Below are 22,181 nucleotides of genomic sequence, written 5' to 3' on the forward strand. Positions count from 1 at the left end.
CTTATTCATGCCTTTGTTGTTCATTTTGATCCTGTGCTTTTGTTTGATTGTAACAATCAAATTACCTCATAATTTTAATCTCTCTGTAAAGCACTTTGGTCAATGTCTGTTGTTTTTAAATGTGCTCTAAATAAGTTGACTTTACTTGACTTGTGTAAAGGTTGTCCTTTAAAATAAGCTTTAATATGATTAATTTTTGTTTCAAAATTATACTGTTTGGCTTCTAAAGCCATAAACCATAAGGGGGGTTAAAATGGGTCACGAATACTTAATATAGTTTCATTTACTTGGTAAGGCTTGGTGACAGATGGACTCTGTAGCTTTTAGCAAACTTTCTTCAAACAGCTGCACTTGTTGGAGACAATTTTACAGCCGATTAATCCAGATTTGGTACTATAATGAGTATTTCTGGCAGCAGGATGGTGTGTGTGAGGGACTGAGTCAAAATAATCAGTGTCAGTATTCACGGTAAAGACGGAAAATGTCACCCAGTGCAACAGTGTGACACATTGATGTGTTTTTAATATTTTTATTTGACAATGGAGCTGTCTGGCACAGAGGAATAATATATCAGGCAATGATGTTAGTAGGATCTATTCATTATTGGTTTCAGCCTTTTCATGGGAGTTAAAAATACAAAATATCACCAGACTTATCCTTTAACTCTTTTTTATATCTGGTTTGGTCTCCACCAACTCCTGAGATACCTGGCTTTGGTGGCTAGATGTTGAGCTTTCTTCATCTGCTAGTCTTTAACTTCCTGTGTGGAGCTGGGCAGGTTGCATACAATGGGTTTATTAGAATACACCCTTTATTGACATTATACCCTTTTACATTACATATGTTTAATGTCAATATATGTATATATAATATTGATTAATGCAATTAATTAGTTTTAATTAGCAAGTGCAGTTAGTTGTATTAATGTTGTGCTTACATTTACTATGATTCTTGCTTGGAGATCCATCTTATTGGAAAGCAGTTATTTGTAAACCAGTTACTGCGTCTGGAACTGGACCATCATCTCCATGATGCATTTATTGCAACTGGACAGATCAGCAGTACATCACAGACACAACAGGCTGTCGTTGAGATTGAATCTGTGACCTTCTGCTGACAAGATGCTCCTTAACCACTAATCCATCCCGCTGTTCTTCAGCTGATAGCAGATGTAGTCACCAATATAAAGAATCTTCCTGGTGACCCTGACAGCGACCCCAACCACTGGTAATACTGATAATAACACTAAGTCTTGGCCTCCATTTTGTAAATGAGAGTGAATATATTTCTGCACAGTTATCAGTAATGAAAACAAATGTCTGCACATTTATTGTGTCTGCCATATAAACCAACTTTGTTTCTAAAGAATCAGAAATACATGAGCGCCAGTGGGAAAGTAAAATTATATTTTTCAGTTCATCAACAGGTGACGCCAGACATGAAAGATTTCTAAAATACACAATATTACGACTGGATTCTAATTACTAGGCTGCATAAAAGACAATGATTAGCAATCGTCAGCTCAAATTTTATTTATTTTATATATTTCTCATTTGTGTGACACACAAGTTAGAATATTTGACTATACATCCCTATGACTATACATTCCTATGTACAGTTAAATGGGAGAAAGAGTGAACTATTTACAGCTGGACATGGCAGAAGAATTTCTCTCATTGCAGTCAGAGCCATACAGACAAAGCCTTATCACATGCTTGCTAAACTGCTGCTGCAAGCAATCTATAGCAGGAGGTGAGTTACACTGGCATCGGCACTGTAGTGTCATGACTTAAAACATTAAAATAGTACACTGTGTAACATTCAAAAACATTCAAAGAAGTCTGTTGTTACACTATAGGATTCAAGATACTGTTGAATTGTACAACACTGAAGACAGAAAACCTGTAACGCAAGATGAATACAGGATAAATGAGCACAAAAAGACTTTTTGTAATCTTTTACACTCTATGATCCTTCTTTACAAACTTCTGTTTTCTGGTCAATTCTCAGACTCAAAACTTTAACTCAAAATTTAAAGAAAATTGTAGTTGGAGCATGTTTTCCACTGAAATAATGATGTATTCAGGCTTCATACCGGTTTCGAAGAGATCATAAGAATCATGTTTTGTAAGAAATAATGAAAGTGTTTAAGTGAGGTTAAAATTGTGCCGAAAAAGTTGTGGAGGTCACAGTTTGAAGCATTGTCACTTTATAATATTCCAAGGTAATGCTATGACAGGCAGCTGCTCACATTTACACCTTTCCTTGGAGTTTTAGAGGAAGGGCAGCAGCAATAAGAAAGGTGCCATCAATGTAGCAAAACCCAGCAAAAAGAGTGAGATTTCCAGCCACATCTCACTAGAAAAGATGAAATGTTAATATGGTTTTATTCTTTTTCTGACTTGCGACCCCATTTGAGCTCCAGAAAGTATCATCTGAGAGTTTTTCAAACCGAGAATCTGAGCAAGAATGAGCAATAATAGCATGAATGGAACACAATGCATGATAATGGCGGTGCATTTCAAACCTTTTTAACATTTTTTTTTGTTCAAAACCAATTATACAAATACACATGAGTCTGCATAAAAAAAAAAGTTTCAACTCCAAGGTTAGAGGTACCAAAGTATAACTTTTCTCACATATAATTATTTTATCTCTATGTATTATTTGTTTTACTTATATTCTTTTGATTGGCTGTGTAATACAACTTTCTACTTACACAGAGGTTCTGAATGGGCTCAAATTTCTCTTTCTGCACAAACCATAGTGCCTTTACATATGATTTATAGACACCAGATAGAGATAAAGGATAAATACAGCAATATGAATCTCCATGAATTGTTGTGAGGAGTGACAGGGAAAATTCTACATAATCTTTATAAATGTTCATTTCACATACAGTGACACACAACTGAGCATTACAGCCTGTGTAAAGACGTGTAACACCTTTTAAATGTTGTCTTTGCTTTAAGTCTGTAAATGGCTCTGGCTGCATATTTAGGTAACATCACCCTGTCGACAAAAGGGGGCGACAAAAGCTCACAAAAAAATAGAGACGTGGGATGGTAAACACAACATACATTATAGATAGCCCTCCTGTCCCATGCCTGTCTTTAATCAGGCCCGCAGTACTGTTGTCAGGGTCGGTAAGGTTCTGTTTTTTTATTCCCAAAGTGGTACATATACATTCTGGAAAAAAAGAAGAAAATAGAAATGAAAGTAAAAGAAATCTGTAGTAGAACTTCATTCTTCATTCAAACAGTGACATTATTTTCATGGTTCAGGTTTCTGTGTGTAACTGCCCAAAAAAAAAAGAACCGTAATACTTCAGGTGATTTCACAAAATGTATGATTTGGCTCCTTTGGGATTACTTTGCTCAAAATACAACATAATTTAAAGGAAATTAAGTGTTTGCATACATGATCACTCAAGTACTCCCACCAGTTTTAACCTTGGATTTTAAACAGTACTTTCTTGAGATGGATTTCTACAACTATTTCATGACCAGACAGCTGTATATCACTAAAATACATCTTGTTACCCTCCAACCCTGACTAGTCTCACAATGTTGTTTTGATTGACAGCATGCAAATCAATGACACTGTGCTGAACTTTATTTTCTCCACACAGCAGATGTTCCATCCCTCTGAGTTCGGACGGAGACAGTGAGGGTCATAGAGTGACCCATCCAGGCTCGCTGCCTCATAATGGGATTTTTCACCTGCATGAAAATGGTCTGACATTTTAATTGCAGTCTTAACCTAGAAAACAATCAGATTTCATGGCCAATTCTTCAGACATAATGAAGATGAGCAATTCCGCTGACAGTTATAACAAGCTTTTTTTTTTTTTATGTCATCATTGTTCTGTATGTGAACATTAATCATTCCCTATAGCAAGCGATATTGTCCACTTTTGTCAACTTCCAGTTCTTTCTCCTACTGCACTCTCAGAGACATAAAAAAGCTGCACTAGGCAACTTCTGTCTAACTACAAAACAGTCCGGCTGTGACAAAGAAAAGCATCCTGCCTCTCGTAAATAAGAGACTTCAATTTGCTTCCACTCGCTCAGATTGACTTCTGCTGGCAGGAAATTTCCTCCGCCCACAGGAGATGATGAATTTAAACTAAAGGGTGATGCTCAAACAGCTCTGTTTGGGTTTTGAAGCTTTGTACTCTCTCCTGCCTTTGGTTTACTGCAGTAAAAAGCAATTATGGAGTGGTTTGTCACACTAAGAGTTTTACATGTTTTCTATACATCAAAGATACATTTGTCATCACTACCTCTTACTATTGTGTGCAAAACTATGTGCAAAGTTGCCTAGTGTAGCTTTAACAAACCAAACAATCAAATCTGCAACACATAAATTGAAAATTCAGATTTGGACCAAAAGTTTAAGTTAATCTTTCCAATTTTGTTTTCCACCATAGTCTGTCCTCACTCTGTAAGTCTCAGTGGATCTCTGCAGCAGGTTTCATGTGTCTTACATTCAGGCTGGCCTACATTCCAACATCTTCTTGAAAGCTTTCCTGAAGCTGTCATCCAGGAAAGCATAGAGGAACGGGTTGAGACAGGAGTTGGCGTAGCTCAGGCTGGTTATGAAGTAGGAGATCCCGATTAGCAGCGGCGTGGTCCTCAGGTCCGTCGTCAGGGCCACGATGGTGCTGAGGTGGAATGGCGTCCAGCAGAACAAGCAGACGGCCAAAACGATGAACACCATGATGGTCACTTTCTTCTTGGCTTTGTCTAGCGCCTTGGCGTTGCTGTTGAGACGCATGTTCCTCAGCTTGTAGAGCATCATGGTGTATAAGATACAGATGGTCGAAACTGGGATGGCAAAGCCCAGGATGAGTGTGTATATCCGGCTAGCTTTAAACCACAAACTCTCAGGAGTGGGGAAGCTGAGCACACAGCTCTTCCTCCCATCGTTCGGGTTGACGTAGACACTGGCGAAAACAGTAAAAGGCATGACGATGAGGATAACGAGGATCCAGACGCATAATGAGATGATTTTGGCTGCTCGGTAGGTGCGGTAAGGCATGCGTTTGGACCTCACTGTGGCCAAGACGACCAGGTAGCGGTCAATGCTCATAACAGTCAGGAAATATATGCTGGAGAAGATGTTGTAGTGGTCAATGCTGAGGATGACTTTGCACAAAACTTCACCAAAAGGCCAGAATTGCAATAAATGTTCAGCTATGTTGATTGGCAACACTAAAGTGAACAAATCATCTGCGATGGCCAAGTTCAGTATGAACATATTAGTGACTGTTTTCATCTTGGGGGCTTTGAGGATCACATAGATGACAGCTGTATTGCCTGTCAATCCCACAGCGCAGATTACAGAGTAGATGACAGGTAGAATAACGTAGAGGTCAGCAGAGAAGTAAAACTCAGAGGGAGGAGTGCAGTTCAGGTCTGTGTTGTTCCCTGACATGAGGGAGTAAAAGTCCACGGAGTCATTGCAGACTGGCAGCGCACCACCGGGGACAGACACATTCTCCATGTTTGAAGAGATGGGGATTAAAGTTGGTAAACTAAGAATCAGTGATCATTGTGAGACAAAGATCCACAAATTTCAGAGACATTATTGAGTTTAGAGAAACATGAATATCTTTGTCTTATTTATGCACAGTTCAGATCACTAGCAGACAACAGAGATGAGACCAGTATTTAGAGAGCAAGTTCCCAATCTGAGGTTGAGGGACCAGCAGCATGTCACTGAGAGGGTAACAGCAAGTCCATTAGATATTTTGGGGTAAAAAATGTCACTGTTGTTTCAGTTTCTGTGATGATAAGAAACGAAATAACATAAAAAAAAAAATTATGTTTACTATTCCCATGCACTCTTACCTCTCCTGCCTACTGCACAGACAGTTACAGGATGATGTGAGGAAATAATAGGCATAAATAAAATAAATTCCTCTGGAGAAAATCTCCTCCTCAGAGTCCACCCGTGGTAGAATATGAAGTGTAAAATATCTGTGTAAAGTCCTTCATGTGAAAACGCTCAAGACGCCCTGCTTCATCTTCTGCACGTTATATACGTAAATAAGCAGTCCACTGTCAGTTTTGTGCTATCAGAGTTGGTTTCCCTTTTCCAGTTATTCAAAAACAAAAACAACTTTGTTGATCTCCATTCGGATTAATTCCTTTTATTTTTCTCTATTAAGCCAGCATGAAAATCACATCCTTTCTGCCGATGTTGCGTTCGTCCCCACGTCTGCGTTTATCCTTCCTCTCCTCCTCTGATTCTCTCTTCTCCGACGCCGAGAATTTAAAGTGAGTCTTTAGAGAGTGAACGTGTCCATCATAAGGTTTACGATGTTCATTTATGGTTTCGGGTGGTGGAGTTATCTCTTGGTGCTTCCTGTGCGCTCTGGGGACTGTGCCAGGGTTTTACGCACGAGTGGCGCATCACGAAATCTGAAAAAAAAAAAAAAAAACAGTGAGATGTGGACGTCAATTAGTTGCCTTGCACATGTTGAAAACATCAATCGAGGTCCAGTAGAGTGTAGTACGATACACAACAGATGCCGCGTGTACTTCTAACAGCCTGAAATCGACGAAAGCCTCAGAGCTTGACACAAATGAAGCAAAGAAAAGAAAAAACTTGATCGTTGAACTTTTAACGGGTTTTTATATACATACCACAAACAAAACTTAACCTATCAAAGCAACATGCATCATAATTCCTCGCGTTTATTTCCAAATTAATGTAAATTAACCAGTTGTGTAGTGGCAAAAGTTACGTGATGAATATTAAGTATATGAAAAAAAACCCAAAACAAAACAAACAAAAAAAAACAGTCTCCTAATCTTAAAAGACCCTGACTTACTGTTCACTGTATATCAGTCAATAACAAATCAATATGTACATTTTAATAAAAATATTTCACAGATATAAAAGTGCATTAAGTGAGTTCGGGCAGGTTTACCCTCCTCTGTCCCTGGTAAAGTCACTCTACTCCGGTCTTACATCTGCGGGAGTCTCTCTCTCTCTCTCTCTCTCTCTCTCTCTCTCTCCGCACTCCGCCGTTTGACGTCATCCCGAGATCCTCGTGTCAATCTTTCCTACAGGTGGTCATGAAATCTGAAATACTTTTGCCTTCACCTGGTTAAGAATGAGTATGTTTGTTTGTTAATGACCAGATTGTTTTGAGAATGTTTAACGTTTTTCATGCAATTCACACTACAGTTGGTGATGTATCAGTTTTTGGGTAATGGAAGAGATCTGTGTTTTGGACTTAAAGAGTTTCTATGTTTCAGGCTGTCTTGCAGCCCACTTGGCTCTGTGGCACAGAGTGTCCTCGAAGCTTTATGCTTTATGTTTTACTATTGCTTATTTATTTGTGTATTTGTATGGGATAGCATCGTTATGTCATCTCTACTCATTTTTTGCTGTTACCTTGTTATGTTGTTTTAATTTACTTTTGTTATTTTATTGTACAGCACTTTAATCAACTCTGGTTGTTTTTACATGTGCTTTATGAATAAACTTGACTTGATTTACTTGTGTTTTCTATATTTTTGGTCATCTGTTTGCATTGCTTCCCTTCAGGCTTCCAGTCTGCTTTTCTCTCACACTTCCCCTACTACAAAGCAAGTTCAACATAGCCAGGCTTTCTTTCAGTAAGCTGCCTCGACAAAACCTAAACTCGCAATCAGAGATAACTGGTATCACAATGGTGGTAATGATATTTCTTTGTTAATCCAGGCTTTCTGCTTCAGGCTTTGTGCGCGTTCCCATAAAAAGGGGCGTTTGACGCATCATTTGACTCTTTGTCTGCACAAAATGGAGAGATTGCGTGCTGCCTACTTTAGTCAAGAAGAACAAGTGGCAAAAAGCAACACAGTTGCTGCAAATAAGGCCTCACTTTAGTTTTTGGCCAAATCAAAGTGAAATTAATTTTATAGATTGAATATTATCTGTGATAAATACCAATAGACTTTCAATTTTCTTTCTTTTTTTCTTCAAAATATTGTCTTCATTAGTGGTTAGTTTTTTATTAGTTTATTTTTACAATTTGAAATACAATTTGATATATTTGAACAAAATCCCATCCCACAAGTAACCCTTACCTATTGCACCATTACAAATTTACAATATGACATATCAAAACAATGGTAGGTATAATAAAAGACTAATTGATTTTCTAATTGGTGTTCTAATAGCTGTGGTACCAGCAGTGTTAAAAGAACTTGGCAACAAATCAGGACCAAGCATAAAAACATCCTCCAAAGTGGTATGTAATTGCTGTGCCTTCATCATTCTTTCAGTGTTTGGATGATATGCTGTGTAAAATGTAAAAAGTGTTAATATTACCTGAAGCAAACAGGGAAAAAAATGAGAAAAGACTGGAGGGGGGCCAGCTCCACCAGACTTCACAGTTTCAGAGGAGCTAGCCCTCTCTAACAATGAAGGTCAAACAATAATGGAGGGGATTAAAGGGGGTGTCACTGGCAGCTCCCACCAACATTTGTTTGTCCTGGGTACATATAAGTGATTTGGTGGTTAAGAACTTAATGCATATTTGTCCAGGCCATCAGGTGTGAAAAGTCATTGTCTAAATTACAGTCGATGGAGATACTATGGTTTTGCCGGAGCCGCCAGCACACATCCTTGATTACCCCCAACAATTCGTGCAATTAAGGAATCACAAGTCTGGGTGTTCGGGTGTTTCACTTGGTGTCCCCCAAGGGTCAGTCTTGGGTCCACTTCTTTTCACCATTTACCTCCTCCCCCTAGTTACTCTCCTCCATCACCATGGGATCCACTTTCACTGTTATGCCGATGACACACAGGTCTACATCTCCAAACCCACCACTGCCAACATTAAAAAAGAACTAGAAATCAAAAAGCTCAAATTGGAAATCGAGCAACTAGAGAAGGTATTGCAGTAAATGGTGCTTAGAATTTTATTGGTTAAGCATGATTGACATTGTATACTTATGACTCTTTTTCTCTTTTCCCAGCAAAGGCAGAACAACTCAATAAAAATGTGAAACACATCCTGTGATTGGTGTGTTCTTTTTTTCAAGGTTCAACCTGTCAACTTAACTTGTCATTGAGGCATTGAGGTTAATTTCACAATGAAAGCACTAAAACAAGAAAAAGGTACCAGTTAAGGCTTTTAAAGGGATAATTATACACACATATATATGTGTGTATGTGTGTGTGTATGTGTAATTATTACAATATATAATATATACAATTGTGCAAAGTTTAATGTGCAGCACTATTAAAAAGCTTTAGTGTACCTGCATGCTATGTGCCAACAATCACCTTACAAAAATGAGTACCAAGTAGTTTACCTGAACATTGATACTATGAAAGGACTTTCTGTTAAAAGGACTTTCCCTAAGGCTCCACTGATGGGAACCCTAGGGGATCCTATGAAGGAATTAGATTTCTACATCATATTTCACATGCAAGTATGCGTCATACTGATTATTAATATAGTGAACTATTAATGTATGTTACCTGCGATTTTATAGAAGGCTTCTTTTATAGCCATTGTGGGCAAATGGCCAGGGAACACTACAAACATATAGTATAGAATAATGCGGCATACAGTATTCTTGCTCAGATTTTCTGCATCACCAACTGAACGCATGTAGGTTCCCGTGGCAAAAAAACACATTGATAGGCACACAGTTTGTGCTACTGTGAGTGCATGGCTTCTTTTTGTGGAGTTACTCACATATGGCTCCAGCAGTTTGCATAAATAACATAATCCCTCAGCTGAGAATCTGTAGCAATCACAGAGAATGACATCAGGAAAAGATAGCGGATCACTCTTGTCTCTAAATACTCTCTCCCTTTGAAGAGAACCTTGCACAATAATTGCACCAAGGTCCACAGGTGATGCCATTTTCAAAAGAGGTGGTTAGTGAAAGGGCGACGCTTTTTATAGCCGATTAAAGCCGAAACTCGGAACATAACCTGCTCCGGACCAGGCTAAGTTTGCCGCATCAGTCACCATGGTGATCTAGCTAGGTTAAAAGAGAGCCACCTTTGTGACATTGAAAACCCTGGTTTTAGGCTCAACATACCTCGCCAACCCACTAATCTCGCTTCGTAGTACACCCCTCTGCTCTCTATCAGTCTTGTTAGCCCTGATCCCAATGTCTTCCACAGCAAATCAGTCGTTGTGTCTTGCCATCAGTTCCATGTTTCATTAGTTCAGTTTGTATTTAAGTCCTTGTTTTCAGTTCAGTCTTGTTGGATCCTTTGTTCAGTCTGCTCTGTTCATTCTGTTCTACTCTGCCTAGTTCTGATTTGTTATGCCTGCACACTTGAATCTTTATTAAAAAGATACATTCTTCATTTCATACTGGCTGCTGCGTCCTGCATTAGGGCCCATCCCCTGCTACTCCCATGACAGTATTGTGCATTTCATAGTGGTATGTTCTTATAGTGTTTTCACTCTGTTTAATCCAGCTATTATTATGACTTTGCTGCTCACCTCAGCTCTACCAAGTCTTTTAGCAATTTTACTGTCCACAACTTATTGTTTAGGTTCACTCTCATCACTCCCTCTTTTTTTTTTAATTTGCCACAGCAAGTAGCTATGTCAGTGAAAAAGCTCTGACAGACCCACTGCGTCCTACCTGCCCAGTACCAAACAGCAGGCAGACAAAGTTAATGACCAGCTGGTGAACATAGTTAAGCATTTAGCTGTTAAAGAACCAGTGAGTGATAATGTTGCTCTGCATCTTTTGGACATGTAAATGGACAACTGTTTGCTAACACATTCATATCAAAAGGTATAGATATGTCAATGTTGTGTTTGCAACTTGTTCACACTGCCCCCAAATGGCAAAACAAGCAGTTGGGTTTAAAGTAATAATTCATGTCCTTAAAATACTCAACTCTGAGCTAATTTATGTAATTTATTCTATCAGATTAAAAGGTAAACTCCAGCTATTTAGTGCTTGAACTTCCTTGAATTTGAGGGATTCACGAGACAGGTGAAAAAAAAGTGGTCAAAATCAAAGCAGCATGACTTCTCTCTTGGAGTCTCAATTAAAAAAGGTTAAGCTCCAAAAACACTGGATCTTACGATTCCCCCAGTTTGTAATACAGGGTTTCTGTTACAAATTTCAAGTCTCAAACCTGTTTTTTTAACTTTGAATGCTCCCTCTAGAGCCACAAAAGACATTATACAACTGCTTTCACAGGCTGAATACTCCTCCTGATGAGTAAACTGAACTTCTTCTGCTTGGATGTCATGTTTGTTATACAACATGATTATAATAAAGTCCTGGAATGAGAAAATTTGATTTTAAAAAAAGCTGCTGGTTTGTGTTTCTCACAAGCATTAAGATTTTAATCACACATTTTGATTTCAATGGCTGAGTACATTCAATGATGGGAGGATCGGATACAATTGAGGAAAGTCAGCCAGCCTGCCTGCCTGGGGTGAGACATATTGATGTCCTCTGAAACACTTTCCAAATTTCTAAACCTCTGTGATGTGAAAACACAAGTCTAAGATGTCCAGAAAGTTTTAGGCTTTGTCGCTCTTTTCCGGTGTGAAAGACAGCCAGAATGTTTGTCTGGAAGACACCAGCAAACCATCTGTCATACACCAAATATAAAATTGCCTTCCTGACAGCTCCATCACACAGTGTGCTTTTCTTATTCTTTGGTTTCCAACACTTGTTTTCCTCCCCTTTCATTTTTCTTCACAGCAGACGACAGCCTGAAAATATGGGATTGTGGAATTGATGCTTCAGCTCCCTTTGAGCTGAACACCCTCCTCTCATCTTCTCTCTTCAGTTAAAATTCTCTCTAAGTATTGTCTCATGTCTCACTTAATTCCTGCTTTTTGTCTCTTTGTGTCGATGTCTAAAGGAGATCTTGTCATATTTTAAATTACCCAGAAGCTGTGCATGTCGGATTAGCTCACTTTAAGAATTTCAAACCAAAAAAAAACTTTAAACAACAACTTCATCCACTTTTCTTACTCTACATGATATTTTTCTCATAATGAGTCAAAATACTCTGCACTGGGCTGTGACTACTTATGTGTGTGCGGCGTATGCATTTGTGTGTTTCAGGGTAGTTTTCTTTGTTTCAACATCTCTAAAAATACCCAAATCTAGTTTCATACCCCTCAAATGAAAGTTTTTCTACACCTTCAAGGGCTCAGTAAAGGGCTCATAGTCAAAACATGTGGGTTAAAAGCTCGTGTTACATCCGTAACAGGCAGGCAATCAACTCACACAAAGGGGCACTAGCAGGATGGCAGACTATCCAAAAAGGCAGGCAGGGTCAACAGTATGTGTATACACTACTCATTTGTTTGTGTCATACATCTGAGGGAACTAATTGCTGCCTGTGCAGCTGCATAATTGATGCCTATGTGCTCCATGGAAGTCATACTGTGTGTTCACACACAACGTAAAGCAAATCTTAGATGCGATGTAATTGCATACACAGTCTGGCTCTTTGTCCCCCAGACTTTTCCCCTGTTTGTTGAACTGGACTGAGTGGGAGTAGGACAGATTAGAGAGGTTGCAGATTATATTTAAGGACCACTTGAGATACTGTTGAGATACTATGACTCATAGTAATGAAGTGCAGAAGTGAACTGAAACTCAGAGCAACAGTTGTCTTTCAGTCCAATTAATGCTACATGCAGCCTTAATATGCAGGCCACTCCGCATGACAGATTTATTGGTCTGTGACATAAATGCTATGTTGACAGCAATTTATGTTTCTAGTCTTTTTGGTAAAGGTTCCTAGGTTGGCGATGTAATGCTTAAAGTTCTTCAGTGTGACTTGTGCACTTATTCCAGATATCTTTATGTAATTCCCAGCGAGTTTAATGAGTGATGGTTTATGTATAAAGAGGATTGTACATGATTATATTGTAGACTTGTCTTTTACTCATGGATGAAGTTCTGTTTTTGATTTGTCCTCAGCCTGCTCTTCCCTCCACACCTGCCCTGCATTCAGTCTCATTAGCCCTGCCCTGCTTCCTGTGTCTTGCCCAGCCAATCAGCTCCCAGCCTGTCCTTGTGTCTTGCCACCTGTTCCTTTTTGTTTCATTAGTTCAGTTTGTATTGTAGTCCTGGTTTTCAGGAGTTCAGTTTCGTTTTGTTCAGTCTGCTCTGTTTATTCTGCGCTGTTCAGTTCAGCTACCTGCATCCTGCATTTGCATCTATCTTTTGCTACTCCCTTGAAAATGTTTCAACTTCAGCAAAAAATTTGCACTTGTAGCTTACTTCACACAAAAAAGCTGGCTGACACCATGACAAGCTCTGTCTTTTATTTCACTCATTTTGGTAATTATTTCTATTGGTTATGATAATGTAATATCTAAGACTGATTCTTTTGATTTTTAAATATTTCACACATACCATAGATTTGTACATGAACAAATTGACCTTTTAAACACTTCCTCAGTTTAAAGGTGTGTTCCCTGATTTTGTTTTGACATCTAATAGCACCTGCCAAACACCAGCATCTGAAACTTGAGTTTTAAAACTCAAACAGCACACTAGGAGTGAATTTAATCGTGCTTTCACAAAATCATGCCATTTATCTTGAAACATATTTTCTAAAGCACTATTTTGGCTGTGAAAACAAGGGTGGATGATCAACTTATTACACAATATACCCAACTTCCTGAATCACATCACCTCTGCTATTGTATGCAGTATAACTGATACAATGATTATCTACATGTTGCAAAAAAACAAACAAAAATCCTGATTCCTGATTGAATCCCTGATTATTTTCTCTCCAACTCTTGGCTCATTGGCCTTTGGGTTTATGAATCCTTCTTTTGACCATCCTCTTCCCTTTTTAATACTATTCTCCCCTTAACTGTAGATCATCACTTTCATCTAGATTCATGGAAAGGGCAGTCAGTCCCACATTTCCCATGTTTGGTATAAAAACACATCTTCCTTAGTCTTCCTTTTGCCACATTTTCCCCACTCTTCACCTCCTGTAACCTGCTTGCCATCCTCACTTTGATCCCTCACCTCATGATATTTACACTGTTCTTTCAATAACACCTCTGCTTCAACCTCAACAGTTCTTATTTTTCTTTACTCTGAACCTGTCACTCACTTGTGTTCTGTTATTTTTTCACTGCTGTCCAACAATCCTGACTGTAGAAATTCTCTTCATCAGAAAAACGATGGCATTGGCTGTTTGCACAGAAGCCCTGAAACTATTATTTTTTCCCTAGTAATAAATCTCTTGCATTCATGTGAATATCAGCTGTCTAGTCTATAAAAAAATGTAGCAGTGCTTATTTAAAGAGGACCTACTATGCTCATTTCCAGCTCTAAATTTTTATTTTTGGACTCCACTAGAGTAGCTCTGCATGATTCAAAGTTCAAAAAACTCCTTATTTATCTTATTCAGGCTCTTTATGCAGCCCCTCAATATACACAGTTTCTTTAACACTTAGTTTTAGCTCCTGTCTCTTTAAAGCCCCCCTCTGGATGAGCCCACTCTGTTCTGATTGGCCAGATTTACGTATCAGAGTTGTGTAACTTTACCATCATTGCAAACCAAACATTTCCTGCTTTACTGCTTCAAATTACAAACAAACAACATATGGAGCTATTTGGAGCTATTTGTTCAGCGGATCAGTAAGAAATAATGCAGGGACGACCAGTACAAGCAGAAACAGCCACAGTGAGAAGTTTTATGAAGAGCTGAAGACAACCAGCACACCTCAAAACAGGTAAACTACTTATTTTACTTTGCTGTGCTGTGTAATGGCATCATGGCTTAGCGTAACTACTCCTGGAGCGGAGCAGCGAACTTGCACGCTGTGCACGTAGCAGATGTCCATATAAGGAAATCCGTCACGAACTGATGTCAGCTTGGGCTGAAAGTAGAAAAAACCGTTGGAAACCAAACGTTCAGAGCAGTCTGAAGCTGCTGCTTTCTGCTCACAGGGATTACTGCTACATAGGTTTACCTCGTTATTTGACACGTCGGCCACTTTTAACATGAACATCCGACATTGTGACAATATATATATGTCTGAAAATAAGGAAAAGCATAATACATCCCCTTTGAAAAAGCAGCTGTTTGAATTTAGGGGTAAAAAAAAAACAAGTGGCATTGCACAAGTCTAAGGGAGGATGTCAGGGTGGAATGATGGGAGCACAAAGCAGAGACAGGGGTCATGTCTTGCCCCTGGAAAATGAAAATTATCTTTCCCTGACCTTAAGTTTTAGCTGCCTAAACTTGAAATAAAGTGTTACTAAAACGATATTGTGAATGGAGCTGGGTGGCTGGCACCAAAATGACAACTCAAACAGACTTAATGTGTTGAGGAGGGTGAATAGTTGCAGATTAAAGAGTAAGTAACTAACATTTCTAGGCTATGGCAACAAGCTGCAGCTGAGAGCGGTAATACTGCTTTCATGTCATACGGTTTAATTAAAAGCTGTGGAGTGGGAAACATTCAAAAGAAGCTGTACTTCTGGTTTCTCTTGTCAACCCTAAATCCCTAATGAACATGACATAAAAAATACTCAATGAAGGCTAATTGTATGACTACAAGGCTAGCAACACTCACAAGTTGGAATAATGGGAAGTTTTCCTATTCTTCCCATTCTGCTAATAATGAGTAAATGCAGCATAAGAGCAAGTGGCTTAGCTGCAAGCTGCATTTATTGATTTGTGGTCACCAGTGAGCAAAAAATCATTAAAACAAGGTGACAGAAATGTAACAGGCCCCATGTGTGAGGCCTGAAGGGGGAAATAATGAGACGGGCAACAGGTAGTGTGTTTCCTTCTCTCACTTCTGCCAGTCTTTATTTATACACATTTAATTGCACTTAAACTCCAACTGAACACAGACTCCACAGACTCAAACAATATAAATTCAAGTTCATTTTCACATACAGAACTACAAACAGTCATGTGTGCTGTTATTCATTTAATACATTCATCTCCAAACTTATTTGATCTGTTGCTTAGAGCTTTAGTAGATGCACTACTAAACATAGCACAAAAAGTAAGGAAATTTGTGTTTGGTAGATTATTTCTTTGTTGTAACAATGCTTCTTGGCAATAAATCTCATACAGATAGCAACAGCAAAATAAACTGTTTGGCATTGGCAGAGAAGATTTGGCATATTTTTCCTGGGCACAACCCACATACTCAGCTCTGCTGCTCATCCCACAAATGCATGTTCCTTACAAATGTGGTACCATTTAAAAGGGAAATAAACAGGCTTTCCAATGGTATAAGATTTGATGCTAACAATATATTAATACAACGATAAATTAAATAGAAAATTGGCCAAGCTAGCACAGTTACACTATTTAACTTAAAACAATTAATAAATGAGTACACAAAACAGTCTTTATGACTGCATAATAACTTTTAAGATGTAACAGTAGCATTACCAAAGAAACAACATGACAAGGGAGCCTTGAGTTAAGACATGGCTCTTGTTCAGTATGCCTACATTTCCTCTTTTTGAAACACCACTACCCCATTTTTTAGCAACATATGGAGGGATAAAATAGAATCTCTTAATACTCCTTTAAATTAGGAGACACACATATGACATGAGTCCATTTAAAGTGTGTTTGACTGGTGTTGGACCCATTAATATGAGACAGCTGTAGCAGGTTAATCTCACTGTTAGCAGAAACTCCAATCTGCAGTGTAGTTCATACACTTTACTAATAAATGACAGAATTACACTGAATTGTAAATACTTACCAGATATGAGTTTCAGTAATTCATCCAGTTTCAATTTCACATCTCTAACTCCAACCCACATCTTTTTCTTTTCTGTCAGTATGTCAGTGTTGTATTGTATTGTCAGTATCATGAAATAAAGTATCATGAACGATAGAAACACTAGTTCACCAAAGCCAGGCAGCATCTGATTCGCCACTACAACAAAATTACAGCTGCAAATCCAATCAGGGCCCAAGTCAGCTATGAGATATGAAAATACTATCATGTAAATATGACAAAATCTAAAAATATAACTAGGAAAGAAAGCTAATAACAATAACAAGTAAAAATGAATGCGTAAATGCTGTTATTCAGATCTTTTATAACATTTAGTGTTACTGTTTTTGCCTTGTGGTGCTTTGCTTTGGCAGACATTTCAATGCTGTTGTTGGCCTCAAAGTATCCATCCATTCAATTTTATATCCTCGCTTAATCTGTTCAGGGTCACAGGAGAGCTAGAGACTACGGCAGCAGGCAGCATACAAACACATTCACACCTATAAGCAATTTAGACTTTCCACTTCATCTAACCTGAATGTCTTTTGGGGTGTGGGAGGAAACCAATGTACCTGGACAAAAGCCATGCAGACACAAGGAGTCTACAAATGCCAAACAGAAAGAACCCCATCCGGCTGAGAGTGTTGTTGCTTTAGTTTGTTTATGCACATGATATAGGAGCAGCTCGATTTATGGTTGAACATGTATCCTTCTGCAGTTGGTAGAAGGATACACATGAAAGTGCTCTGCCAAAGTGAAATATGTGTGTCAAAGGTGGAGACAGTTCAAATACTAAAAGCTGTTGGTATCAGCCTTAAAAGCCCTGTCAACAACAACTGATGGATGGACTTTACTGCAACATTGACCTGCTGTGTGTATGTGTGCATGTGAAGAGGGTAGAGTAAGAGTACGTCACACTAATCGTTTTCTCAGTGCTGCGTTTACTCCTTTAGTTCAGCAACCAGTTTCCCTATGACAGCAGATTGTGAAGGTGAGAATATTACTGACTATTAAGGGATGAGTTCACACATATCTTTTTTTTTTTTTTTAAAGAATGTTTTCATTATCATTTTCCAATTAATATGCATGCCTTTTCATGTATTTTTGAAGATAATTAAAAATCAGAATTTGTCAAACAAAACAAAAACCCTTCCCTACCGCACCGCATCCCTCACATTCTTCCTACTTTTCTCTTTTTATATACATGAATATATATATAAACAACAAATGTATATACATTTCAAGAGGACTGTCAAAAACATTGCCATGTAAAAAAAAAAATCACAACAAAAATATACATAAAAATGGAGAAAAAAAACAGATAGCAAAGCCATTTCACCCATTTTATATAGTTAATGTGTCTGGTAAGGCGTACCATTAGATTTACATTAAAATGACGCATCACTTTTTCATTAGGAGATTCCCGACATCATTATATCTTAAGACTGAATGGTTTCCAGATTTCCTCATAAACACTTAGTTTACCTCTCAAAGTGTGTGTTATTTTTTCCAGTCCCCTGCAATGTGCAATATTTTAAATTTCTTGCTTTTTATCCATTTCATAGCAATGACTAGCTATAAATGTATACTCATTTGCTCTCAAAATAAGATCCTGTGGGTATACGTGAAATAAAAATACCTTAAGTTCTAAAAGGATACTTACTACAAATCTGATTTTTGAGATCATATACCTGCATCTTTCTTCCTCTTCTTCCATACAAGGTAAATTAAATTTACTCTAATTACCAGTCAGTTTAAAAATCGATTTTAAGATTTAATGATTACCTTTTAAAGCATTTCCTGGCTTAGCGCCCAGCTAGATTGCGGAGTAATTACTCCCCTACAACCTGGAGCACAGCATCAGATCATTAGGCAGGGACTGAAGGTGACCAGGGTTTTACAGCCAAGGCCGCTCCATATTTCGATTCTGGCAGCAGACTGTTGTTTCATCTCATTTACTGTAATCTCTCTTTATTGTTGCTATAATAAAAGCTTAAAAATATATATATATATAATTATATTAAAAAATGCCAACCACTATCCTCTGTACCAAGAAAGAATGTTCAGAATCCGGTTTCTCAAAACCGGTTTAAGGCCATATCCAGGTCTCTGAAACCACGATAGGGTGGTTACATGCGCAAAACATCACCGGGGGTTTAGGAAAATCCTGACTAATATTGATAAGTCTGGCTAATTTAAGTGAGAGATCCGTTTCATTACTGTGGCTTATAGGATTCCCTGCCCAGTAACCAAGGTAATTTATACTGCTGAACTAGCCTGATCCAGGCTAACTGCCGAGCTTTAGCTTAGCTGTGTGTCAAAGAATTTCTGACAGTTCTGTCAAGTGTCTTTTTGCGCTTGCACCACTTATGTCATGTCCATGTTTGGAAACGTAAGTTCAGACCTTTTTTTAACAATGTGATCAAGCATGATTTTACATGTTTACTTTAGTTCCAAAGGCCGTATTAATTAAAATTAACAAGTTATGAAAATCATGTCTTACGTCTTTAAGTGTCTCGAAAAGCCGCCTTATTTCATTTCCAATCCACATTCCGCAAAGACCCACCCTGCTCTGCCTCTGATTGGCTAGTACTCATTGCCTTTGGTGGTTAGATTGGTTAGTTTGGTTTGGTTTAGGCATTGGTTAGGGTTAGGGTTAGGGTAAAAAATCAGGGTCAGAGTCAATCAGAGGCAGAGTAGGGGAGGGTCTTCTCAGAATGTGGGTGGGAAATAAAATAAAAACCAAAAGACAATAGGTTAATTGACATAGTCCTAAGCCATAAAACAGTGCTTCTACATACAAGTTACAACCAGCACTCAGATCCTACACAGAGCGTTTACACCACCAGTCCCAAAGGTCTTCAGAGACAGAGGTAATCCACTGGGCTTCCCTGATGAGTATCTGTGGTAGGGGCACAGGTTCAGTAGGTCCAGCATAGTTTACCTACGTAGTCTGCTGGAACCACACATAAGGAAGCACACTCACCATAGCCAAACCTTAACCACTGTTCAGTCTGTCTGAATAACTCTGTATTTCTCTGCATGTGGGACAGTCTTGTACAGTGTTGGTGATGCAGAAGGAAAGTCTCGCACAGGCAACTGTATGCTTGGAAACACAGTGAATCAATGAGGCGTGTTATTAAAATATTATTACATATTAAAATCTAAAATAAATGTAAAGTAGCCTACAGGCTGACATGCTTCTGTGTTAACTCAATCCTCTCCTTCAGGCTTTGCCAATGTTATAGGCACCATGGACTACACCCATGTGCGTATCCAGGCCCCATCTAGATGTGTGGAGGCAGACTATGTCATTCGGAAATCCTTCCATAGCCTCAATATATATACTGGCAGGCAGAATAGTAATAATTAGATCTGGATGAAAATGGCACATCTATGATAATAGATCAAATTAGTGTTGCTGTCAGCACTTTTATGGATGTAAATGCTGTTACTCTGGCAGTTGTTCATAGAAATGTCCATTTCAATGTCAGCCTTACACAAAGAAGCAACTGTACTGTACAATTAGTGTCTCACACTATCTTTTCAGCACAGATCAATGAATTAAACAAGTAAAAAAAAAAAGATAACAAATCAGGTATTTCCTTTCCTAACCAAATAAGTTATAGCACTAACATAGCAGAGGGCCTATGAAAAACCAAATGTTTTTTCACAAGGCAAGAGAATGTTGTGACTACCCAGAAGTTTTTACTTTTTAAGTAAAATATAAATTGCATAGTCATAGATTTTGGAATTTTTAATGAGGAAGAAGGTGTAGATGTCATTTTAAGGAATTTAAAGTGGTAGTTCTACATTTTTCTGGAAAACCGTATCAGGGACACATTATTGTTTGTTTTTTTTATAATTCTTAACACATATGTGAAGGGGATCTTTCATCTACTTGAATCATAAGAATCTCATGTATATTTAACCAACACTTTTATTCTGCAGGTGCGTTTAATGGAGTCCTGCTTGGGGACAGAGGCTATCCCATGTCATACTTACTGACACCCTACCCAGAACCAGTAACAGAAGCAGAGAGGGTCTTCAACCATGCTCTCACAAAAACCAGGGCACACATAGAGATGGTTTTTGGCAACAGAACTCTAGGTTTCAGTGCCTAAAAAGCCTCAGGGTTACTCGTGACCGGGCCTGTGCCATCACCATCGCCTGAGCAGTCTTGCACAACATTGCCACTCTACGCTGTGAGAGACTGCCCAGAATGTTGCTGGAAGAGCAATGGGAAGAAACTGTCCTAGCCCTTCAAGAATCCATGGATTGAAGAACTATGAAGGACCTTTTATAAAAATACCTATTTCAAAAAGCACTGACAGTATGAATAATCAAAGTAATAAAGTACAATGCACACAATTTAAGAAAAGCACCATAAGAAAAAAATGTAGTGGAATAAGTCACAGCATGTACATTATTTGTAGCTCTTCTATTTCCATGTTAAATGTAGTTAAATAGTAGAACTAAATGGGAATAATGAAGTAAAGTACCTCATATTACAGTATTTGAATCATTTAGTCATCTAGTTGTTTCCACCACTGCCCCAGAAATGTATCTACCACACGTCTCTTAATATCTCAAACGAAAAATGTATAAACTTGATGTAGATCCTCAATTTTAAAAGAGATACTGAATGGTTTTTTTTTCAGCTGTGACATCAAACCGTTCAGGCTGGTTTGTTGCTGGTGTGCTTCAACGACACCTAGATAACATCTCTGACAGCATAATCCATCCAAAGAGACCATTCTGGTCTTCATAATAACTCCTCCTTAATCCGAGAGCACACAGGGAGATGTAAGAAACATAAACATTTTGACACAGGCCCAGGGATGGGCCAGTGATGATGAGCCAGACTCCAGTATGTTTGTGTCGGCAGCAGAAGCCACAGCAACAGCTTCGCCTTTGTCTGGTCTGATTCATACATGACCAGAAAAAGCCCAATATAACTATACTGTAAATGGCCGGTAAAAGCCTAATAAAACAATAAATTCCGAGTAAAAGCCTAATGAAACAATATTTGTTTATTAGATCACAGAACAAACAAAAAAAAATGAGGCATGGATACGGTTGCTAAACAATCACAGTGATCATTCCAAACAAACCATCGTCATTGGTACCGGAAACATCTGTGTGTTGCCAGGTATTTGGATCTGACAGTCAGTAGATCATCATATTTGGAAAGCTTAGCAATAACAGAATGAAGTCTGGACAGATGCTCTTATTTAGCAATGATCATCATAAATGCTATGAGACTAGAGTCACGTTTCTTTTGGCTTCCAAATCAAAGAATCAAAATGTCTAACCTTGTAGAATGATACATTGCCAAAGTTTGAATAAATAAGTCCATTTACTTGTAGTTGACCATTCACCAAGCCCTGAACTTCTTAGTGACTGTTGCTACTCCTCTCAAGCTTTGAATTCCAGCAAAGCA

The 22,181-nt window shown here is 38.4% G+C and overlaps 1 protein-coding gene across 1 annotated transcript; it reads right to left on the reverse strand.

Annotated features, from left to right (window-relative positions):
* Positions 1–1,527: 1,527 nt before the first annotated feature.
* On the reverse strand, positions 1,528–5,623 carry npbwr2b (neuropeptides B/W receptor 2b). The gene has a single exon (XM_044350618.1). It carries the CDS (start codon positions 5,506–5,508, stop codon positions 4,492–4,494), a length of 1,017 nt encoding a protein of 338 aa, XP_044206553.1. The 5' UTR covers positions 5,509–5,623; the 3' UTR covers positions 1,528–4,491.
* Between the last annotated feature and the right edge of the window lie 16,558 nt (positions 5,624–22,181).

This window comes from Thunnus albacares, chromosome 5, assembly GCF_914725855.1.
Source record: "Thunnus albacares chromosome 5, fThuAlb1.1, whole genome shotgun sequence".
Classification (NCBI taxonomy): Eukaryota; Metazoa; Chordata; class Actinopteri; order Scombriformes; family Scombridae; genus Thunnus; species Thunnus albacares.

Excerpts from the sequence above, each read along its gene's own strand:
- npbwr2b (XM_044350618.1), bottom strand. The coding sequence starts at position 5,508 with ATGGAGAATGTGTCTGTCCCCGGTGGTGCGCTGCCAGTCTGCAATGAC.